Source organism: Phycodurus eques, chromosome 6, assembly GCF_024500275.1.
Source record: "Phycodurus eques isolate BA_2022a chromosome 6, UOR_Pequ_1.1, whole genome shotgun sequence".
NCBI classification, from domain to species: domain Eukaryota; kingdom Metazoa; phylum Chordata; class Actinopteri; order Syngnathiformes; family Syngnathidae; genus Phycodurus; species Phycodurus eques.
This window is the reverse complement of record NC_084530.1, coordinates 285,161-299,851: the sequence shown is the minus strand read 5'-3', so window position 1 is coordinate 299,851 and position 14,691 is coordinate 285,161. Positions and strand designations below refer to the sequence as shown.

Here is a 14,691-nt window from a genome sequence, read left to right as displayed (position 1 = left end):
GTATCTTTTGCGCTCTAAAATATAAAATTAACGTGATACTACAAAAATAAACACGTTTAAAAAACATTTGCGGAGCCTGCTCTTCCTGTGAAGCAGAAGCCAATCATGTTGCGGCGGGGCGTGTCTTGCGAGGCAGGAACGCGCGTGGGATTCCTAATCACGCGTGGCCTCCACCCTTAGTATTTTCAAACCGGAAGTACTTCTTGTCTCTCCAGTCAGAGTAAAGTAATGGCCTTTTAATCTGCAGCTATATGAACTGCTTTGCCACTTAAATTCCGTACTAGTTTTTTTTCAAGCCCAAATGACATTCCTTAACAAAGCAACATCAAGAAGTATATCACCTACATACACGATATTGTTTTATTGTGAAATGCTGGGTGGGAAGTGCATTGTCTTATCATTGATGATATTTCCGAGTGATTTTCTACATATACGGAGTGCGATACGTTCGTTCATTTTCGAGCGTTTCTCCTGTCTTCTAGCACCTTTAAAAAAAAAAAAAAAAATGAACACCGTTCTGTCAAGAGCTAATTCCCTTTTCGCCTTCTCATTGAGCGTCATGGCGGCCTTAACTTTCGGCTGTTTCATCACAACAGCGTTTAAAGATAGAACTGTTCCTGTGGACGTCCGTGTCTCCAAAGTCATGCTGTAAGAACCTTTGAATACGTCCCTTTATGAGAGCTGTGACACTAGGGTTCCAGTAACATTTACGTTTCAATTGAGGGCTGTGCTTTGAGAATGCTTTAGCTGTAATTTCAACAGAATTTGCACCATCGTCCATTGCGGAAGTGGCTGTCATTGGCACGCACAGGCTTGCGTGACGATCTTACTTTTTGTGTTGAGCGAGAAATAATTACAAGTGGGGAGCAGTTAAAATGAAGATATGAGGGCATAGAAATATACATGACTTTCATTTCTTTGAACTGCATCGACCTTTGCGCAACACAAGCTGAACGCATGAATAAGTAAGCATCAATCTAGACAACACATCAGCCCCATCGAATACATGGGCTTTAGCCGCTAGCTTATGCAACACACGAGGGGCAGGTTTACTGTGTGCGCGTGTGTGTTGCATATATGTTTTTTTTTTTTTTTTTTTGCACTTGGGTCCGCACACTTGGCACTGCTTATTTTTGTTGCTTTGCGTTCACAACCTGGAATAATGAAAAGATCCGAAATGTGTCTAACACGCAAGGCATGACTGACAGACGTAGTGCAACGGGCATCACACACACTTCATGCAGACCCTGCAGATGGTGGTTCTGTAGGTTGAGTGGATAGGTCACCAGCATTCTCTTTCTGAATATGTTCTGGAAACATGTCTCAATTTGAGGTCTCACCAATGCCTTTCCCAGTTCCTCAAAACAAGAGGCATCTCTTCTGGAGCTTCCCTCTGTTCCACTCTAGGTTCAGCGCCATCCAAGTGATACAGGCGTTGTATGCTGAAATGTCCCAATATGTCAAAGAATACCACCCGTGGCCAGCATTGGGTCCACGGTTTGCAACTGTTCGCAGTCACCAGCTTGTCCATGTTGCCTACCCCTCCTTTTATGGCATTATAATGCATGATGACTTCTGGTTTTGCTTTAGCTCGATTCTCCCATCCCCATGCAGTGTACTCATGAGTACCACATTCTTGCCTTTCTTTGGCACATAGTGCATGATGATACCAGGGACATGTCATCCATGTGCCCAAACTTGAAAGACCTGACAGGCCTCTTCTATGCTGTCAGCTGTCGAGGTGGGAGCTCTGGCTTGTTTTTCGGTATTATTCCCACCATGGTCAGCTTCCTTTTTAGGAGCTCCTGTCCCAGCTTGTGAGAGGTAAAAACAAAATGTTGCATGTGATCTTGTGTCCATTGAGTCCCTGAGACATGTCCAGGACACTCTCATTCCTTGAATTTTTCTCCCTTTTCCAAACTTCTATTGGACATGAACATCTTTATTAAAAATGTATTCTGATCATGTTCTTCGCAGAAAATGAGCCAAGGCCAGTGAGTCTGAGTTTGAACATTTTTGTACCATTTTTCTTTCAGTGAAAAGGTTAAAGATAGATTGATAGTTAAGGAAGAAGTGAAGAGCGATGACCTAAGTTAGAATAAAAGTGAGAGTGATGATATTTTAAAGCCATCTCCCAGACTCCCATTCATTTGAATGTACCCAGCGTGTATGTACCGTTCGTGTACATTTTGGTCACAAACTTCGCTTTTTCAAGTCGCTCGGTGTGCGGTTGCCTTCGTGATGTTTACTTCAATTCACCCAACAAATACGGCAACCAGTCTTCAAAATCTGGAGTTGTATCACGTCACAGGAAAAAGGTCAATTAGAAGCTGGAAAAAAAAAAAAGCGGATAACCGCTGTATTGCCCGATCACCGATATATCGGCCGATATATGAATTGAGAACATTGATATACACAGGATAAATTCTGAACATGAAGACACATTCTTATGCCAAAAATAAGCAGAACATTACTAATTTACAAAATGACAAGATGAGACGCCCAAACTTTGAAGTCGATGGGATAAAATCTCTACTAGGAGTTCGTAAAAATATGACTACTGTAAAAGGCGAAAAATAGGTCAGAATTTGACAGTAAATTAAAAATGTCCGACTTGCCCACAGTCAGCTGGGATAGGCTCCAGCACGCCCATGACCCTAGTGAGGATAAGCGGTACGGAAAATGGATGGATGGGATTACAACAGAGGAGAACAACAAAGTACAACCCCAATTCCAATGAAGTTGGGACATTGTGTTAAAAATAAATAATAACAGAATACAATGATTTGAAAATCATGTACAAACTATATTTAATTGAATACACTACAAAGACAAGATATCGAATGTACAAACTGATCAACTTTATTTTTAGCAAATAACCATTCATTCAGAATTTTATGGCTGCAACACGTTCCAAAAAAGCTGGGACACAGTCATGTTTACCACTGTGTTACATCACCTTTTCTTTTAACAACATTCAATAAACGTTTGGGAACTGAGGACACTAATTGTTGAAGCTTTGGAGGTGGAATACTTTCCCATTCTTGCTTAATGTTCAGCTGTTCAACAGTCTGGGGTCCCCATTGTCATATTTTACGCTTCATAATGCGTCACACACTTGGGAGACAGGTCTGGACTGCAGGCAGGCCTGTCTCATACTCGTACTCTTTTACTACGAAGGCACGCTGTTGTAACACGTGCAGAATGTGGTTTGGCATTGTATTGCTGAAATAAGCAGGGGCGTCCGTGAAAAAGACGTTGCTTGGATGGCAGCATATGTTTCTCCAAAACCTGTATGTACCTTTCAGCATTACTGGTGTCTTCACAGATGTGTAAGTTACCCATGCCATTGGCACTAACACAGCCCCATACCATCACAGATGCTGGCTTTTGAACTTTGCGTCCATCACAGTCCGGATGGCTCTTTTCCTCTTTGGCGCGGAGGACACGACGTCCACAATTTCCAAAAACAATTAGAAATGTGGACTCGTCGGACCACAGAACACTTTTCCAATTTTCATAAGTCCATCTTAGATGAGCTCGGGCCCAGAGAAGCCGGCGGCGTTTCTGGGTGTTGTTGATAAATGGCTTTTGCTTTGCAGAGTAGAGTTTCAAGTTGCACTTATGGATGTAGCGCCGAACTGTGTTTACTCACATTGGTTTTCTGAAATGTTTCTGAGCCCATGTGGTGATATCCTTTACACATTGATGTCGGTTTTTGATGCAGTGCTGTCTGAGGGATCAAAGGTCATGGGCATTCAATGTTGGTTTTCGGCCTTGCCGCTTGCATGTCGTGATTTCTCCAGATTCTCTGAACCTTTTGATGATACTATGGACCGTAGATGATGAAATCCCTAAATTCCTTGCAATTGTACGTTGAGGAACATTGTCCTTAAACTGTTGGACTATTTTCTCACGCACTTGTTCACAAAGAGGTGAACCTCACCCCATCTTTGCTTGTGAATGACTGAGCAATTCAGGGAAGATCATTTTATACTCAATCATGGCACCCCACATGTTCCCAATTAGCCTGTTCACCTGTGGGATGTTCCAAACAGGTGTTTGATGAGCATTCCTCAACGTTTTTGCCACTTGTCCCAACTTTTTTGGAACGTGTTGCAGCCATAAAATTCTAAGTTAATGATTGTTTGCTAAAAACAAAGTTTATCCGTTTGAACATTAAATATCTTGTCTTTGTATTCAATTAAATATAGCTTGAGCATGATTTTTAAATCATTGTATTCTGTTTTTGTTTGTTTAACACAACGTCCCAACTTCATTGGAATTGGGGTTGTATGAACCGTGTCAATTCCTTGCACCAGTAGGTGGCGCTATTAGTATGATTTATTTTTTCGTAGATGCCTTTAAGAGTGGACTGTCATCGTGTGTGAAATTTTGAAAACATATGACCGTCTGAAGTTGTAACGGCAAGGGACCTATTATAATAGTAAGCAGCTTTTGATGTTGTGGCGAAACATCAAAATTCGATACACACAGCCACGCCTTCTGGGGAAACATCACCATTTTATTTTACAAAGAATGATCGTCTTGAGGCTTTATTGACAAAATTTCAGGTGGATGTGGTCAATGTGCTTCCCGTTCATTTTAGGATGTGGTTTCCATTGATTTTACTTTTTGTATGTCTGTGGGAGCTACATGTGCCCCCCAATTTACATAGCCCTCTGCTAAACTTACAGATAGTGCACTGTAGGGGCTGCTACAGAGCCATTTTTAAAAAACTTTAATAAATTTTTTTTGCCTGGCCTGATGTGCGTGCAAAGTTTCGTTCATTTTGGGGCTGTCAAAAATGCAACTCATTGTGCGCAGCAAGAAGAATTTGAGCTGCGAGCAGCTATTAAGAGCCCTCGCACCACATGACCAGGTTGGGGTCTTGGCACATTGCAGAACCATTGAACAGAAATGTGCACCGCACGTTTCAGAGTAATATTCGTGTAAAGCCATACATAATTTTTTTCCCACTTCACAATTGTGTGCGTGCAGCACAGCGCAGCGAACAGCATGTCTCCACACCAACCACGTTTGACAATATGGAGAGGTTTTAATAACATTTCATTTACAATATGTTTTGATGAGAGACCCAAAGTTTGAAGTCGATCGGATAAGATCTCGAGGATGAGTTTGTAAAAGTATGATTGTAAAAGGAGGAAAATAGGTCAGAATTTGAAACTAAAAAATGGTGGACTTGATGTTGGGTTTCGGGGATGGCTCCAATAAACGTTTTTCGTTGGTCTTGAGGTGTTAAATATGCCTCCCGATTTTGGTAGACCTTGGTGAAATGTACAGGCGGGGCTGCTTCATTTACAATTTGTAAGGGGCGCTACTCGCCCATTTTTTAGAAATCGCACAATAAACATTTTAAATATTGAATTTTTGCCAGGCTTCATGTGTGTGCAAAGGTTCCTGAGTTTGCATGCATATTTAGATCCTCAAAACACCATTAGTTTCTTGGCAAACAGCTCTGCAAACAGCACATTGCCACGGCAACAGCTTTTGTCGAAAAGTCATAAATTTTGTAATGTAACATCTGAAGGCCTTCACATTCTTCTATATCTTGATGATGGTACAGACCAAGTTTAAATTCAATCGGATGAAACCTGTAGGACTTCTTCTTTTCCTCTCGGCTTGTCCCGTTAGGAGTCGCCACAGCGCGTCATCCTTTTGCATGTAAGCCTATCTCCTGCATCCTCCTCTCGAATACCAACTGCCATCATGTCTTCCCTCACGACATCCATCAACCTTCTCTTTGGTCTTCTTCTAGCTCTCTTGCCTGGCAGCTCCATCCTCATCATCCTTCTACCAATATACTCACTATTTCTCCTCTGGAGGTGTCCAAACCATTGAAGTATGCTCTCTCTAACTTTGTCTCCAAAACACCTCGATGCTTCTATAACTCCACAGGAACGTTATCAGGACCAACTGCCTTTCCATTTTTCATCCTCTTTAATGCCTTTCTAACTTCTCCCTTAGTAATCATTGCCACTTCCTGGTCCACCACACTTGCCTCTTCTACTCTCCCTTCGCTCTCATTTTCCTCATTCATCAACTCCTCGAAGTATTCTTTCCATCTAGCTAGCACATTGCTGGCCCCAGTCAACATATTTCCATTTCTATCCTTAATCACCCTAACCTGCTGCACATCCTTCCCATCTCTATCCCTCTGTCTGGCCAGTCTGTATAGATCCTTTTCTCCTTCTTTAGTGTCCATCGTGCCATACATGTCATCATTTGCCTCTTGTTTTGCCTTTGCCCTGTGTCGCATCTCAATGTATTCCTTTCGCCTCTCCTCGGTCCTCTCAGTGTCCCACTTCTTCTTAGCTAACCTTTTTCCTTGTATGATTTCCTGTACTGTGAGGTTCCACCACCAAGTCTCCTTCTCTCCTTTCCTGCCAGAAGATACACCAAGTATTCTCCTGCCTGCTTCTCTGATCACCTTGGCTGCAGTGGTCCAGTCTTCTGGAAGCTCCTCCCGTCCAACAAGAGCCTGTATCACCTCTTCCCGAAAAGCTGCACAACACTTGTCCTGTCTCAGCTTCCACCACATGGTTCTCTTCTCTGCCTTTGTCTTCCTAATTTTCCTCCCCACCACCAGAGTCATCTTACACACCACCATCCTATGCTGTCTAGCCACACTCTCCCCTGCCACTACCTTACAGTTGTTAACCTCCTTCAGATGACATCGTCTGCACAAGATGTAATCCACCTGTGTGCTTCTACCTCCGCTCTTGTAGGTCACCCTATGTTCGTGCCTCTTCTGGACAAAAGTGTTAACTACAGCCATTTGCATTCTTGTTGCAAAGTCTACCACCATCTGTCCCTCCAAGTTCCTTTCCTGGATGCCGTACTTACCCATCACTTCTTCATCACCCCTATTACCTTCACCAACATGTCCATTACAATCTGCACCAATTACGACTCTCTCTCTGTGTGGGATGCTCACAACTACTTCGTCTAGCTCCTTCCAAAATTTCTCTGTCACCTGTGGGGCATAGCTACTAATCACATTACACACAACACCCTCAATTTCAAATTTCAGCCTCATCACTCGATCTGATACTCTTTTCACTTCCAAGACATTCTGAGCCAACTCTTCTTTTAAAATAACCCCGAATCCATTTCTCTTCCCATCTACACCATGGTAAAATAATTTAAACCCTGGCCCTAAACTTCTAGCCTTACTGCCTTTCCACCTGGTCTCCTGGACACACAATATATCAACCTTTCTCCTAATAATCATGTCAACCAACCCCTGAGATTTTCCTGTCATCGTCCCAACATTCAAAGTCCCCACATTCAGTTTTAGGCTCTGTGCTTTCCTCTTCTCTTTCTGCCGAAGAACCCGCTTTCCACCTCTTCTTCTTCTTCTTTGACTTCGACCCACAGTAGCTGAATTTCCAACGGCGCCCCGCAGGTTGACGCTGCTGGTGGCGGACGTTGTTAACCCGGGCCACGACCAATCCGGTATGGAATTCTTTGGATGAACGCCCATATTTGTTTGACAAGGTTTTAAGCTGGATGCCCTTCCTGACGCAACCCTCTGCATTTATCCGGGCTTGGGACCGGCCTACAGTTTGCACTGACTTGTGCCCCCCATAGGGCTGCATTAGGATGAAACCTCTGGGATAAGTTGGCAAAAATTAGCCAAAATTGCACCTTCAAAACATCATAACTCGCTTCCTGTTCATTTTAGGTTATAGCCTCTACTGACCTTTTTGTATGTCTTGGGGAGCTACACGGCCCCCAATTTTGTTAGCCCTAGCCCCATCTTACCGCAGAGAATGCTCTATAGGGGATGCTACAGCCTTATTTATATATATATATATATTTTTTTTGTAATCACCTAGAACAGGGGTGCCCAAACTTTTTGGCTCAGGGGCCACATTGCCGTAAAAAAATTGTCATGCGGGCCAGCATTAATTTTACATGCTACCGACGAGGGGAATGCTTTTTTGTATTTTTATTTTACTGTTTTACTACTATGTTTTACGATCTTATAACTGCCTGACCTGGATAAATGAAGGTTAAAATAAAAATTAATGAAATGCAAAATAAAGTATTTTTATGAAATTTGACTCAAACTCAAACTTTATTCATCAGCATCAACAAACAACATGTTTGCATTAATGTGATGGGTGATACTGAGATCTTGACGGCAGTCAATGGGGCAGGTCTGGCTCAAAAGCGGTGGTTTTAATGCGCAAGATGTCACGCAGGTGGCAGTCACTTCGTCTTGTCCTCACGCGGTTCTTATTCATGTTCATGACTGAGAATGTCTTCTCACACAAGTATGTCGAGCCAAACAAGCTCAACATTTTCTTAGCAAATGTACGAATCTCTCGGAACCTGTCTTTATCCAGCTGCTGGTAAAAGTTGACAAGAGGGAGTTGTTGGTACCGGCTGCGACACTCCGTGTCACACTGCAGCTCAATGAGCTCCAGCTGCAGGTGGGCTGGAACGTCACTGAGATCCACGTAAACGGTTTGGCACATAGAACTTTTTGGCGAATAATACAATGGAGTTTTATAGCTTTACCTCCTTCTTCGCTTTCTTTGTGACACACTCGGGTTGATAATCCACTGTGCTCGCCAACCATGGGAGGTGCGCCATCCGTAATAATCCCCGTGATTTTATTCCACTTTAATTTTATGTCATGTACAGCGGAACAAACAGAAGCAAATAAATCTTTCCCTCTTGTTTGGTCCTGAAGGCTCTGGAGGTCAAGTAGCTCTTCACGCAAGTTCATTTCACTGTCCATTCCTCTAAAAAAAAAAAATCAGTAACTGAGCGCTGTCGGATGCATCCGTGCTTTCGTCACAGGCTCACGGAAAAAATTCAAACTCCACTCCTTTTGCGTCCAACTGTCTCTTAATATCAGAAGAAACTTCTTCGATCCTTCGTGACACAATGCTATGACCCAGGAAAACATTGGCGAACTGTTGCTTTTTCTCAGGACAAATGTTCTCCACCATTTTCATCACACAGTCTTTAATAAAGTCACCCTCAGTAAAAGGTTTGCCGTGTTTGGCAATCAGCGTTGCCACCTCATAGCTTGCCTTTGTTGCATTTTCATTCGACTCACTGGCTCTTGTGAAAAGGTGTTGCTGTGCCGTTAAACCAGCTTCCAGTTGCTTTAATTTTTCACTGCGTTCGTTCCCAGTTAGCTTGTCGTAATTAGCATGTTCCGTCTGGTCGTGCCTCTTTATATTGAACTCCTTGAACACAGCAAATTAGGCAGACGCAGTTGTTTCTAAACTCGGTGAAAAAATATTCAGACTTCCATTTGTCCTGGAAACGTCGGCCCTCGCTATCAACTTTCCTTTTCTTACTTCCAGTTGCCATTTTAGAAATGGGCAAAAAACAGATCATGCGCAAAACGGCCCTGCGAGAGTTCAGCCACAAGTTTACTGCCATCCTGTGGTGAAATATAAAATTGCGCGTGTATTTTGTGCTGCCGGGCCACATATTATTGGTTTTATGACAGAGGCTTCGGGCCAGTGGAAATATGAACACGGGCCGGATTTGGGCATGTCTGACCTAGAGCAACACAAGGCCCAATGTGCTTGCCAACTCTCATTTAAATCGTGGCATGTTTTGGCCTTCCAAAACGTGATTCATTTTGTGTAACAAGAATAATAGTAATGAAAGAAAAATAATTATTACAATTACAATAGGTCCCTTGCAGCGGTTGCTGCTAAGGCCCTAATAATGAAGGAAATGAAGAATAATTCTTACTATTATAATAGGTCCCTTGCAGCTGTTGCTGCTCGTGCCTTAGTAATTAAAATATGCATCATATTACTAGAGCTAATACAAGGGACTAAACTACATTTTAAATAAAGTACCTGCATTCAAAACATGCAATACATAAAGTTACCACTAAGTACATGTGTTGGAACCTTTTCAAAATTATTTTAATGACAGTAGCTTGTGAATTTATGAGTCCCAGTTAATTATGCATGGGAGCTCATGCAGACTGTGTAGACTTGCCACGAAGACTACTAAACATACTGTGTGTAGGAGTCTTGTATTCATGGTTGACATTGGAGTTACAGCGGCTGAAATAAGTATTTAACACTTCACCATTTTTCTCACTAAATATACTTCCAAAGGTGATAATGACCTGAAAATTTCACCAGATGTTTGGAACAACCCAAGTAATCCATACATTCAAAGAAAGTAGAACTAATAAGATCAGTAATTAATTGTGAGTAAAAATTTGAAATGACACATGGAAAAAGTATTGAACACACGAAGGGAGATGCAAAAAGGGATGGAAAGCCAAGACAACACCTTCAATCTATCAATAATCAAACAGCAATCCAGCCCCTTGTCAGTACAAATTAATATCAGCTGGTTCAGTCCTAATTGATGGCCTATTAAAAGGTCTCATTGCCAAGGTGTGAGTCAAGACACATCTCATAATGGGTAAGAGCAGAGAGCTGTCTCAAGACCATCACAAACTAATTGTTGTAAAACATAACGATGGCATTGGTTGCAGGCGCATATCTAAGCTTCTGAACATTCCAGTGAGCACAGTTGTGGCCATATTACGTAAATGGAAAGTCAATCATACTACCATAAATTTGCCTCGATCAGGTGCTCCTCGCAAGATTTCTGACAGAAGAGTGCAAAGAATAATCAGAAGAGTTGTCCAAGAGCCAAGGACCACCTGTGGAGAGCTTCAAAAGCAGACAAAATAATAAGCAAGTACTGTTGTTACAAGGACTGGGGTTCAATCCCCGGGCCCGCCTGTGTGGAGTTTGCATGTTCTCCCCGTGCCTGCGTGGGTTTTCTCCAGGCACTCCGGTTTTCTCCCACGTCATGCATGTAGGTTAATTGAAGACTAAATTGCCCATAGGTGTGAATGTGAGTGTGAATGGTTGTTTGTTTGTGTGTTTATGTGTGCCCTGTGATTGGCTGGCGATCGGTTCAGGGTGTACCACGCCTCCCGCCCGAAGATAGCTGGGATGGGCTCCAGCAGCCCGCGGCCCTAGTGATGATAAGCGGTAAAGAAAATGGATGGATGGATGTTACAAGGAAAACCGTGAGTAATGCACTCCGCCATCATGGCCTGCATGCACGGTCACCACGCAAGACCCTGTTGTTGGGAAAAAAAGCATGTCAAAGCTTGTTTAAAGTTTGCTGAACAACACTTGGACAAGCCAGTTAAAACTGAGAGAATATAGTCTGGTCGGATGAGAGCAAAATTGAACTGTTTGGGTGCCATAATGCACACCACTTGTGGAGGAGAAATGTCACTCCACATCACCCTAAAAACACCATACCAACAGTGAAGTTCGGAGGTGGGAACATGATGGTGTGGGGCTTCTTTTCAGTAAATGATACTGGTAAACTTCACATAAGTGAAGGAAGGATGAATGGGCAAATGTACCAAGACATTCTTGACAAAGATCTGCTGCTGGAATGGCCCAGCCAATCCCTGACTTGTATCCAATCGCAAATAGGTGGAAAGAACTGAAACCTAAGGTCCATAAAAGAAGCCCATGTAACCTTCAAGATTTGAAGACTTCTCGTGTGGAGGAATGGGCCAAAATCACACACGAGCAATGCATGCGACTAGTTTCACCATACCGGAGGCGTCTTGAACCTGTCATTGCAAACAAAGGCTTTTGTACAAAGTATTAAATAAATACCAGTTGGCGTGTTCAATACTTTTACCCAGTGTCATTTCACACAACTTAATTTCTGATCTTATTTGTTCTACTTTATTTGTATGTATGGCTTAATTGGGTTGTTCCCAACATCTGGTGAAATTTTCATGTCAATAGCATCTATGGAAATATATTTGGTAAGTGGTAGAAAATGGATGGCTGGAAGGATGGTGACGTGTTAAAAATATTTTTCAGCCACTGTAAAACAGAATTGGATGAGATGTCCAGTGAGAGCATGTATCCAAATAATTTCAGAACATACCCGTCTAAATATTCATGTTGTGATTTGTTTTATCGAAACTTTGTGCTCAAATAAGTTGGTATTTCTTTTTTTACAGGAGAAATGTTGATGACTTCACTGGACCCAGAGAGCGCAGTGATCTGGGTTTCATCACATTTGACCTCTCAGCTGATATCCTTTACATATGCCTCTGTATATGTACATGTATAAGTATATATGAATATATATATATTATGGGTGGAATGGTTTTTGAAAATCGTCCGAACCAAACTGCGTGTGTCCCGTTCAGTTTATAGCAGTGTACAGGAGAGCAAATGCTAGCCAAGATGGCTGTGGGCGTGGTTGCGGTGGCGCCTTCTTATAGTTCACACTCAAATTCTAGGTAGGCCGTCATCTACGTCATTACCCTTTCAAATGATGCAGCAGCCAATCATATTGCAGTGGTGCGCTTCCTGCTTAGTCGTCGAGTTTGGTTTCATAATAACTCTCGTGAGCATTCGTGAGCCACCACTACCGAGTCTTTATCTGTCCAACCCAAGATCTCTGGTGCATCAAACAGACAACTTGGAAGTATAAATTGCTGCGTTTGTGACTTATGTGTTTTGATTACCCTGGAAATTTGGCTTAACTCAAGGATCCGAGATGGTAACATGCAACTAGCGGCCAATTAAAATGTTGGAGGCAAGTACACAAACTGTTATAATTCCTATATCGTTTACCTGATTTGGTTGTAAATACCCTCAAATTAAAGATGAAATTCTGCAGTTTAAAGCACATCTTGTTTAATTTCATATCCATTGTGACGGTTTAGAGCCAAAAAGATTAGAATTGTGTTCATGTCCCATTATTTATGGACCTAACTGGAAACATGTCAATGCTGCTAATAACAAAGTTGGAGTTTATCGAGTGAATTTAATGCTGAAGCTGAGCTCATTCACATACGATTATCATCTAGTAGGTAATCATACACACAATTATACCTGGATCAGACTACAAGACAATTTTTGTCTTTCAGGATGTCATACTATCTCAGACTACTGGCATATAATCTTGCTGTATCTCGGACAGCCTCTGGCAACACTACAGGACATTTACTACGATAAGACCGTGTCCTATCTTTTATGGTCATTGGGCTTTAACTTGTCAAATCAAACGCTGTCGGTCTGTGGGACCAGAAAACGTCACTGGTTACAACAACAATGGATCGCAGCAATTTGTGTTGGGGGTGGGTGAAAAAAAGAACAAAGAGGGGAAAAAAAGCGTGTCAACACCGGGTGCTCGGGAGAGGATGTTTTGGGCTGTCCATTCAAGAAGAGCTTGAGGGATATTCACATACTTTTAATGCGGCTCGCAAGTACGCAACATGCCAGCTAATGCTAGCGCTAACATCTTTACGTAAGCCTGCCGCCGTTCTGTCGAATCATGGTCTAAAGCTTTGGTAAACATTGATTTGTGTGAATAAATGTTGACGACGACCAACTATCTTGACAACAGCGACCAAGGGAGGCAATGTGTCGTTGCAAGACACAATCCTATGGGTCAACGTTAAGGTGTGCTGTCGGAGAGTTGTCGTTGATAGGTCACACTACACGGAAGATATCCCAAAAAGTCAAAACGGAAAGACTTTATTTTTGTGCCATATTGCTATCGTAAGGCCCAATCGTTGGTCGTGGATTATGTCACACAACTAGGGATGTAACAATAGCTAACGGTTTGCTTTTATCACAGTGTTAATCGCACGGTACGATAATTATTGCAAAGTCGTGGAAAAGCTCACCGTATTGCAGGAAGGTCGACGGTACAGGTGGGGCAAAGAGGTGAAAATAGGAGAAAAAAAACCCTCTTTATCTCGCTGGACGTCTTTATCTCCTTCTTGAGCGGCTGATATGTCGAGAAGCTAGATTTGATCACTATTTTATTAATGGTGGATTTTCGCAAGTCCGTGAGATTTCGTTGCCCTATGGCAGCTCTTGTTGCGTGGAGACAACATGGAGGACATGCTACTGACTAGCGAGGATGAAATAGTCACCAAAAGGTTCATGTAACGTCTGTTATTTGGAAGTAGCAGTAGTCCGCATCACGTTCTCCCCGTGCCTGTGTGGGTTTTCTCCGGGTACTCCAATTTTCTCCGGGTACTCCAATTTCCTCCCACATATCTACACACTGTGTACACTCTTGGCCAAGTTGCAGCCATTGGCGGTCACAGCCAGATGACCCCCCCCCCCCACCCCCCTCTTTCTCGTCCGCGATGTGAGTGGCTGAAAACCGTTCGCTATTGCGCCGTGCACCCTACCTGGTATCCGGCTGCCGTGGGGCTTCAGGGTGGTGGATCCTGTACGGTTCGCCACTGCCGCGCAACGCAGCGTCCGTGGGGCCAGATGGTAGAGACACTGTAGCCCAAACACTAAACATTACACTTCAGGGAAGATGTTTTTTCGAGTTGTGGGCATAGATTGATGGTTAACTGCAAGTTACACTGGTATAACTGTGTCCCTTAAGAATGAGAGAGTGGCAATTCATCCGAATGGGCACTGCATGGAATAAGGGCGCTTGGTGTTTATATAGTGGGGAGGGCCTCATGCCAGAAAGTATACGCCCAAATCTTTTGAGGTCACAAGGATAATTTTTAGCCCTGCCCACAAAATCAGGAACATTTTGGTGAAAAAGCGTTTTAAGCCATATCGCAACAATTCAGTATTATATTGTTCTCAGTCTTGCACGTTTTCAGCACTTTAAACATATTTAATGTATTGAGAAATG

The 14,691-nt window shown here is 42.7% G+C and overlaps 1 protein-coding gene across 1 annotated transcript in view; it reads left to right on the top strand.

Moving 5' to 3' along the window:
* The first annotated feature begins 414 nt into the window (after positions 1–414).
* spcs3 (signal peptidase complex subunit 3) overlaps positions 415–14,691 on the top strand; it is a 43,373-nt gene continuing 29,096 nt past the window's right edge. The window contains exons 1-2 of the mRNA XM_061678505.1: positions 415–648; positions 12,029–12,102. Of these exons, the coding sequence (XP_061534489.1) occupies positions 506–648; positions 12,029–12,102 (217 nt within the window). The 5' untranslated portion in view covers positions 415–505. The remainder of the gene's footprint in view (positions 649–12,028; positions 12,103–14,691) is intronic.